The 10,263-nt window shown below is 51.3% G+C and overlaps 1 protein-coding gene across 1 annotated transcript; it reads left to right on the forward strand.

The window, feature by feature from the left end:
* Positions 1–3,328: 3,328 nt before the first annotated feature.
* P884DRAFT_321262 (uncharacterized protein) lies at positions 3,329–3,917 on the forward strand (the record flags this gene model as incomplete). Its single annotated transcript, XM_069445402.1, has 2 exons — positions 3,329–3,635; positions 3,699–3,917. Coding segments are annotated over exons 1-2 (357 nt in total), but the record flags the coding sequence as incomplete, so codon positions are not given.
* Positions 3,918–10,263: the final 6,346 nt, after the last annotated feature.

A 10,263-nucleotide genomic window follows, 5' to 3' on the forward strand; every position in this document is an offset into this window, starting at 1 on the left:
GACCCCTCCTGGGCTATACGGTCAGGGCCCGACCAGATGCCTAACTAGACCCGGGCTGTATGGTTAGGGCCCGACCAGATGCCTAACCGGACCCCTCCCGGGCTATACGGTTAGGGCCCAACCAGATGCCTAACCAGACCCCTCCCGGGCTATATGGTCAGCCTAACCTAACTAGACCCCTCCTAGGCTATATAGGTATATGATATAGAAAGGCACTCCTCCGTATAACTCCTATACTTTTCCCTTCTTTCCTCCCTAAGGTAGTTAAATAAAATATTATATACTTATCTATTTACATTATTTAACCAAGACAGAATTTCTATTCTATTTCTTTCCTAATATACCTCGCCCTAAGAAATATACTATACCAGAGGCTACTCTTGCTACTTGCCGCCAGCAGAACCGTGCTCTCTAGCAACACCGCCAAGCATCACGACTATCATAACTAGCAGAAGGGCTTTAGATCTCTTACTATCAACCTGCCCCACCCCAAACCTAGGTAAATTAGACCAACCCAAATATCAGGCTTGCTATCAATAACGAGATAGTACTTCCTAAACCCCCAAGAGGAGAGCCTATACCAAAACCACCATAAGCTTTTATAGAGCTTGGTTTCCGAAATAAAGCCTAGAGCCAAGAAGACGAAGGTTTAAACAACCTCCCTCAATCTTTCCCTGTAAGTATTATAGTCCTAAAGTTAGTAGTTAGCTTATCTAATCTGTAAATAGCAAGAAGCTCCTCCTCTCCACCCTCTATTTGTTCGGGAGTTAAACTCCTAACCCTAAGAGAGGAACCCGACTCAAACCTAATAAATATCGGGCTAGGAGTAGACCAGATCATAAGATATCCTCCAAGGCCGAGACTTAGACGACCTTTATCTCGATAATATCTTCCAAAACAAGCCCGACCTTATATAATTAGCCGAACATTAGGCTATAGAAGATGACCTTACCTGTATTATTAAGGAGTAGCTCTATATTATAACCCCTAGAAGGGTTATATTAACCCCTTAAGAAACCCCTTCCCAAAGACCTTAAAGGTCCTAGCCAATAGCTCTCTAACAAGTAGCTCTTAGAAGTAGAGACATCCGAACTATATTCTCTCCATCAGCTTCCCCTAACAACCTAACCACATCTCTACCTACTCTTGACCTAAACGGTACAGCCGGTACTCTTGGTTTGCTTCTACTATCTCTAGGTAACCTAGTTACTCTGCCTGCTCTAGCTACTCAGGCCGCTCAGGCTGCTTAGGCTGCTTAGGCCGCTCCGGCAGCTCCGGCAGCTCCGCCCGCTCAGGCCGCTCTACCCGCTCCGGCCGCTCCGGCCGCTCCGGCTGCTCCACCCGCCTAGACCGACCCGGCCAATATTAGCAACCCTACACTATATTCATTCCTCATCCAACGCCTTAAACAATTCCCATCATGTTCCTTTCAACAATACCAAGAAACGGATAGGTATACTCCTAAGCACTTAGCACTATATAACAAAGAAGGTGTTTCACGCCATTACGGCTCGATCCGAGATGTCGCCAATACCCTATAGAGCCGCCTAAGCCAGTCTTTCAATCCTACATTACCCGACCAAGGATACCAAGGAGATACCCTGCCCCTCCCTAATATCCTAGATTCAGGTCAAATTGGTATCTAAGAAGGTTACCCTATAAACCTTAACTATCGTATTACCTTCGAAGGATATAACTCACGCGTCCCTGATACGACTCTACCTAGGCTCTATATATCTACTTACTATGGTCAAACAACCTAAACTAATATAGCCTATCTTATATCTTTCGATGTTAATAGCGTCTACGCTTTTAGTACCACCCTTATAATATGCTAATAGAGAATTCGGTAGTTCCCTAATATATATACTAACTTTAACATCACTACTAATGTCTATCTTGGCCTATCGGTCCCCCTAGACCCCTCCTTAGCATTAGAGTAGTAGCGCTCCGTCCCTCTCTATATAATACCCCACTACGCCTTTGGCTAGGTTAGCGGTTAGGAGGCGATGACAATCTATATCTTTTTCCCTTGGCTTTATAAGGATGCCCTATGATATAGTAGACCCCTTGACCTTACGCTCCTTTCGGCCGACTAGTTCTCCCTCTAGTCTAACGCGGTCCTTATACCAGCAGTTGTCGAGGCTACTAGTATCCTCAACGAAAACGGGGATCTCGTCCCGGACGCCAACATCATCTAATATCTCCCTTAGTCTCGCCAAGCAGCAGTATACCTAACATCCGCACCTACTAAGCACGCCGCTCGGAGTTTAGGTACCAACAATATAAACTCCCGGCGCCAGATTGTTGGCTTCTACCTTCAAGCGTCCGCCATCCGACGATTAGCCAATATCCTCAGAAATAAGATCCAAAACAACCTGGAATATAAGTAGCTCTTTAGCGACTTTATCTTCTATTTCGCCTGTAAAAATACCAAGCTCCAATTTATAGCGTCTGGTACTACTGATAATATAGCTCTGGCAGACCTGTCATTCCCGGCTATTAGTCAAAGGTTTACCTAGCATTAGGAACGCTACTTTGATGACTAGTTCCTCGACCCGACCCGTGTTTTTGTCGACCTAGGCAAATAGGTGACTATAACCCTAATAGCACTACCATACGATGATAATGCCTAGCCCGTATCGACCCTTCTCTATCGAAAATGCTGCCTCCAAGCTATAGTTAACGATAGAGAACATTAGCTCGCCTAGTAAGTTATATAACCTGCTAGCAGTAATGATAGCAATGATAACCCTTAAGACCTAGCCCTACTAACTAACCCTATACCAAGCCCTACCCCGCCAACCCTACCAACCTCGGCCACCCAAGGACCTACTTATACAAGCCCTATACCGCCCTCCAAGAACTAACCAGATAACAAAGACTAGGTCAAATATAATATCGCACGAGGCCATACCCTCTTTAATAACCTAAAACGTCGTAAGATCGAGCTTTCCGGGTTCTAAAAACCATAGGTTACCTTCTACTCCTAGGCAATAACCGACGAGGTCGGTAGTATCACAATCACTTCAACTCCCACTGGCGCGGACCTAGCCGGCGGCCTTGTCTACTCCCAATACTATAACCTCATCAAGGCGCCATTCGACGCCCAGAAGGTTTATACCCTATAGCCCCCAGTATATGAAAACTTGGCCATCGACCCTCTTTACCTCCGCCAGTTACGCCAGGCCGGCCGGGCGTCAATCGCCGACCAAGCTACGCTAAAGAAGGGTTATATCTTGTCAAAGCAGCGAGCAGCTCTCAACCTCTAAGAAAGCACCAACCGGTCTTTCGGCATCCGTGAAGAACACCGGATCTCGCTCTCGTTGTTCCGGCTCATCCAGTCAAGTTGGGACTCTATCGACCCTCCTCCAAATAACAACCCTAAGCCGCTCCCATGGTTCTCGGTTCCAACCGCCGACATAATCCACTTCCTCCGCGGCTAGATCAATCGCCATTGTCTCCTCTTCGAATACATTCTCGGGCGTACCGGACCTATGTTTACCCTTGTAGAGACCGTCCTCATGGTCATTGTACTACGTGGCCTACGCTACTGCTATGGCAGTAACGCGATCTTCAAAGAACCGCTACTCTACGGCGATCAATGGACCCAGAGGGAATGGGCCCCTCCCGAAGTTCTCGCAGAAGACGCCCAAGAAGGCAACCCCGATCTCCCGCCCGGCGCCGCCAACGACAAGCCCCGCTTTGTCGAACGGCAACGTACCGGCCTTAGTATGTCTCGTTCTATACAGCAGCATAGCTTCGGATGGTGGCGTCCGGGCCTATTCCAATGGGAATTCTGGCGGTTCCGTGGCCCTATAACCCGCCGGCTTCTAGTTGGTAACCTGCTTCTCTATACCGAGTATACCCGGCGATGGCGGGCTGTTCGCAATGTACGTAACGTACAAATCCAGCTTCTCTAGGCGTAGACTTGGTTTCAAGACCATAACCTGCACAACCGCCCACAAGCACTAGCGACGTGGCTAGACTACCTCCACTGCCTTGTCCTCCGACAGTTCGACCTTGACGTTTGGCAAGAAGTCCACAACCAAAACAAGAAGTACGAGGAACTCCGACCCGACGCCGTCAGCACCTACCCTCCTAGCAACCCTCCAGCATTTTGCTGGGACGAGATGTACCCTCTCTTCTTTGATCGTGGCCTTGGTGGTCCAAATGGAAACCCATGCGGGCCCCACCTAGCCACTGGCAACAAAATGTCGATCACAGACACACAAGACCTCATCAGGACCCTGTTTGAGTGGCGGGACACAACCCCGCGGAGGGGTTGGTCTGCCTGTAATTACCGCGTTGCAACCCAGCGGATCTTTACGATGATCTCATTTTTCTTAGGCAACCCTATAGCCGAACGGTGGTTCCAAGACCTGCTCAAGCTCGTACGCGTCACACGATAGATCCTCCCATACCCGACCGATACATCCATCTTTGCCTTTACCAAGTCTAACCAAAGAGCCGGCCTCATTAGGAGGACAACGTGGTTCCCAAGCGCTCTCTACCGGTTCGGTGATAGCGGTTGGAGCGAGGATGACTGGATGTCAGTTTGGACTCTCCAAAACCACCCAGAGTGGGGCACCTTCGTAGAAGTCTCGACATCGACAAACCAGACCCTAGTTTACCGACACACAAACCTCGACAACTATATTAGCCGGCTAGGGCAAAATGCCCGGCCCCATAGCTACGATGGAGGGGATCCCCAGTGGACAGTTCAGCAGCTACTTGGGTGGCTTGTTGAGGTCGAGAAGGAGGCTGGCTACTGGTTAGTCGGCAAGGTAAAGAATAACACTAAAGAACCTTTTGTTCTAGTTATAGAGGGTGGTAAACCACCCAAACTTGTTTATTACCAGCTGATCAAGAAGGGTATAGATTTTGACGAGCTAGACGTGTGGTTCTCGGCACTATATACATAGGAAACATACTTAGGTACTAGGTATACTAACCCCCAATATCCCTCTTAATCCCGCCTGTACAACGCCCGTCCCCATAGTAACCCGCCAACCCCCAGTGACCCAGCAACCCATTATTAACCTGCCGACTACCTAAGCCAGTAACCTATATTGACCTACATTAGCTCGCTAATAACCTAACAACCCTTTACTAACCTAACAACCCTTCGGGTCGAGGCTCTTCGGCGCTGCGTCCTACTAGGCTAAAAACCTTCTAAGTTACGAGGCTCTTCGGCGCTATATCCCACTAGGCCCCCCTGGCTACTATAGGCTGGTATAGTAGTAGCCTAAATACCCTAAGATACTAAGCAACCCGTGGGCTTGTGAAACCCCTCGGCGCGCATGGGGTGCTCCCTCGCGCTCTAGGATTTCCCCGGTTACCGCTCTATGGAGTAGATACGGGCCGAGTTTACAAGTAGCCCTCTATAAGCCAGATAACTATAGAATAGTAATACCTAGCCTAACCCCTTGGCGCGCTTGGGGTGCTCCCTCGCGCCTTGGGATAACCTCGGATACCGCTCCGCGGGGCGGATACGGGTCCGTGGTTAAACGCGCCACAATCGGCAGAACCCCGGCAGACCGTAGGGAGCTACGCGAAGGCGGCGAAATATGAAATGGAACTAAGGACGACCCTCGCGGGTGACCGTAGAGAGGTGCCGAGCTGTTTCCCGACAGTCCCCCTACAGCTCTTTCGATAATACCTATATACACCCGCCAGGCATCTCAGATTAGAGTTGCCTCGTCATAGTCCAGACAGGTGCCCGAGACTCTAAGAGCTACTGTTTCATCATCGTTACCGACAAGTATATAGGACAATACCTACTATTTATCAAGCCGTCTCCAGGAGCCTAGGAAACCCAGACTACCTAGTGAGAGTTACTAACTATAAGTATATAGACCTTAGAAAACGAAGGTTAGAGGGCTTATAGATAGGGGCTTATAGCGTGGGAGCGGTACCTACGCGTGCCTATATCGGCTTTACAACCCTTCTTCCCATATACCCACCGACCGATGCGTAACGGCGCGTACGAGCCGGCAGGCTGCAGGGTGAAAACCCGGTTTCCGCAAAATTCAATTTGTATGTATTTTGCTAAAAATCGGCTCGCGAGCTCGTAACTGCAGCAACCTCAACCTAACCGCATGGTAACCTCCGCTTGACCTCGACCTAACCGCATGGCAACCGCTATAGTAAAACTTGGTCGGTAGGAGCGCACATCTTAGTACCTCTCCCCATATACCCACCGACCGATACGCAACGGCGCGCACGAGCCGGCGGGCTGCAGGGTGAAAACCCGATTTCCGCAAAATTCAATTTGTATGTGTTTTGCTAAAAATGGGCTCGCGAGCTCGTACCTAACTCTCTTGGTCATTTTTTGGCTTGGTAGGGCTGGAAATGTAGGCGCGGGAGCGGCCGCCTTGGCACCCCGCAACCCACATTGGTAGGGCTGGAAATGTACGGGAGCGGCCGCCTTGGCACCCCGCAACCCACACTCTTACCCGCGCCGGCCTGCATTGTTGATAGTATTTGCAACCCTTCTCCCCATATACCCACCGACCGATGCGCAATGGCGCGTACGAGCCGGCAGGTTATAGGGTGAAAACCCGATTTCCGCAAAATTCAATTTATATGTGTTTTGCTAAAAATGGGCTCGCGAGCTCGGAACTATACCTTCATCAAAATTTTTGGCTTGGTGGGGCTAGAAATATGGGCGCGGGAGCGGCCGCCTTGGCACCCCGCAACCCACACTCTTACCCGCGCCGGCCTGTATTAGCTTTGCAACCCTTCTCCCCATATACCCACCGACCGATGCGCAACGGCGCGTACGAGCCGGCGGGCTGCAGGGTGAAAACCCGATTTCCGCAAAATTCAATTTGTATGTGTTTTGCTAAAAATGGGCTCGCGAGCTCGCACCTACACCTTGGTCATTTTTTGGCTTGGTGGGCTTGGTGGGGCTGGAAATGTGGGCGCCCGTAACCCACACTCTTACCCGCGCCGGCCTATATTGTTGATAGTATTTGCAACCCTTCTTCCCATATACCCACCGACCGATGCGCAACGGCGCGTACGAGCCGGCAGGTTGCAGGGTGAAAACCCGATTTCCGCAAAACTCATTTGTATGTGTTTTGCTAAAAATCGGCTCGCGAGCTCATAACTATAGCAACCTCAACATAACCGTACGGCAACCGCTTCGGTGGAACTTAGTTAGCAGGAGTGCCTATCTTATAACTATAGCAACCTCATCTTAACCTCGACCTAACCGTATGGCAACCGCTATAGTGGAACTTGGTCCAGGCAGGAGAGCCTATCTTGGTACCTCTCCCCATATACCCACCGACCGATGTACAAGTAATCGCACGCGCCGGCGGGCTCTGGGGTGAAAAAGCCAATCCCGCAAAACTCATTTGTATGTGTTTTGCTAAAAATCGGCTCGCGAGCTCGTAACTGCAGCAACCTCAACCTAACCGCATGGCAACCGCTGTGGTGGAACTTGGTCGGTAGGAGCGCACATCTTAGTACCTCTCCCCATATACCCACCGACCGATGCGCAGCAGGGCGCACGCGCCGGCGGACTCTAGGGTAGAATCCCAGGTTCCGCAAAACTAGTTTGTATGGCCTTTGCTAAAAATGGGCTCGCGAGCTCGCGGCCGCACATAGCGCCCCATCCCACCTACCCTACACCGACCTACCCTACACCCCGCCCATCCCACCTACCCTACACCCAGCCGACCTACCCTACACCCCGCCCATCCCACCTACCCTACACCCAGCCGACCTACCCTACACCCCGCCTATCCTACCTACCCTACACCTAGCTGACCTACCCTATACCTAGCCGACCTACCCTACACCCTGCCTATCCTACCTACCCTACCTCCTAACCGACCTACCATATACCCTACCTATCTTACCTACCCTATACCTAGCTAACCTACCCTATACCTAGCTGACCTACCCTATACCCTACCTATCCTACCTACCCTATACCTAGCTAACCTACCTTATACCCTGCCTATTCTACCTACCCTATACCTAGCTAACCTACCCTATACCTAGTCCTTCACTTCGACGGCTAAGAAACAGAGGATATAGCAGTAAGGGCTGGGGTCCCCTAGGGGTCACCCCTCTCCCCTATACTATTCATCCTCTATATAGCCTCCCTTTACCAGGCCATTCGCCAGGCTAGCCCTATGGTCAGTTTGATAGGCTTCGCCGACGATACTAACCTTCTAGCCTTCGGGAGGGCCGAGGAGGCCTGTAACGATCAGCTATAGAGGGCTTAGAAGGCCTGCCTATAGTGGGCAAAGACCCGGGGTATAGCCTTTGCCCCGGAAAAGTGCGAACTTATCCATTTCAATAGGGGCCGGAAACAGTGGTCGCGACCGCTAGAGCTCCTACGGCCCGGAGGGGGTACTGCCACTATAGCCCCTTCGAAGTCGGCTAGATTCCTAGGGGTCTGGCTAGACTGGAGGCTACAATGGGGCCCCCACTGCGCAAAGGTGGCCAAAAAGCTAGAAACCCAGGAGTTTGCCCTAACTAGGCTTGCCGTAAAGACCTGGGGCCCTGGCCTACTACAGGCCCGTGAGGTCTATACCAAGTGTATCCGTAGCGCCCTAGCTTACGGGGCCTCGAACTTCTACAAGCCTACCAAGCTAGAGGGCAAGCCGGAAGGCCCTGCTAGGGAACTATCAAAGGCCTAACACAGGGCCCTCCGAGTAGTTACCGGGGCCTATAAGGCTACCCCTATCCGGTGCCTCGAAACAGAAGCCTAGGTACCACCCCTCGACCTCTATCTTAACAAGAGGCTAGCCGACTTCGAAGCCAAACTCGACCAGCCGCTCTTACAGGCTGGGGCAGGTCCGGGGGCCCCCCGGGTCCCTACGAGGGCTCTTATCCAACAGGCCTGTAATAGGCTCAGCTAGAGGTTCCGGAAGCGGGGGGCTAGGGCAAGGGGCTAGGAGCCGAAGCTTACAGCCCTAGAGGTAGCAAGGTCGACAGTCCGGCAGTGGGTTCAGGGGGGCTACAGAGGGGGTCAACCCCCCCTATAGACCCTACGGAAGAGGCTACGGGCTACGGAACTGGCCGTGGTGGCTAGCTAGAGCAACCGCTAGAGGGCCGACCAAGCCGGTAGGAAGATATAGCGCGTGTCAGACAAAGACCCCCCGCGCCTGGTCTTTATAGGGGAAGGCCTACAAAGGCACCGGGGCCTAACGAAGGCCTAGAGCTCCCTACTAGTATAGGCCCGTACAGGGGCTATTAGCCTCCGCGACTTCCTATTTAGGGTTCAAGTCCCGGGGGTTAGCACCCCTTACTATGCCTGTAGCCAGGGAAGGGAGACTGTCGAGCACCTAGTTATTTGGTGCCCGAATCCACCAAGAAGCCGAACGTGGGAATCCTGGGAAATACGGTCACAAAGGGACCTAGACCTTGTTTTACAGGGTATAGGGGCCCGTAACCATCGTTTGGCAAGGAGGGTTCTACAGTGGCTAATAGACCTAGGGAGGCTCCCGGAATACCGCCTCGTAAGGAGGCTAGACCAGGAGGTAAGGCCTCTATAGGGCTATTCTAGCCACTTCTCCTTTTCTTTGTAGTATATTAGTATTCTAGATTAGGCGTTAAAGGCAGGACAGAGGTTTTCATCCGGCCTATCAGGTACGGTTTCCTTTGTATATAACTAGAGAGGCTCCGGCATGCTTATTAGCATAGCAGCGTAGGACTAATAATAATAATAATAATAATATAATTATAGTAGTAACTAACGTTTTATAGAATAACGAGCTACTAGAGGAGCTGCTGATACGTTGGAAGAAGCGGGCCCAGGAGGAGAATTAGGGGTTTACCAAGTGCTATATATTAAGTAACTATCAATTAACTTGTTAGTGACCCTTCTATAATTTCGGAGTTTAATACGTATAAGAGGTAGGTCTTAACTAATGTTATAACTAAATACTATAAAGATAGGAACTTTTATAAGGCGTTTTTATAGCTTAATATTAATATAGGGTTACTTAGGTATCTTTTCTGTCGCCGCATGCTGCAGCAGGCGCGCACATGCCGCTTTTTCCGTGCAAGCCGAATAGGAGCGGGCGGTCGTTTTTCCGTTCCGAGGGCCGCGCCCCACAAAAGACCCACCCCGCGCCCCACAGGCCCCACGCCGCGCCCCACCCGTTCCCAGCGCGCGCCCCACACCCCCCCTGCCGCGCCCCACCGGACCCACCCCGCGCCCCACCTGCTCAAAATGTGCCGGCCGGCACAGGTAACCCCTCGCGAGCCGGCCAACCGCCCGGCACCTAGGCAACCCCC

This window comes from Thermothelomyces heterothallicus (genome assembly GCF_042370625.1).
Source record: "Thermothelomyces heterothallicus CBS 202.75 unplaced genomic scaffold P884_scaffold_59, whole genome shotgun sequence".
NCBI lineage: Eukaryota > Fungi > Ascomycota > Sordariomycetes > Sordariales > Chaetomiaceae > Thermothelomyces > Thermothelomyces heterothallicus.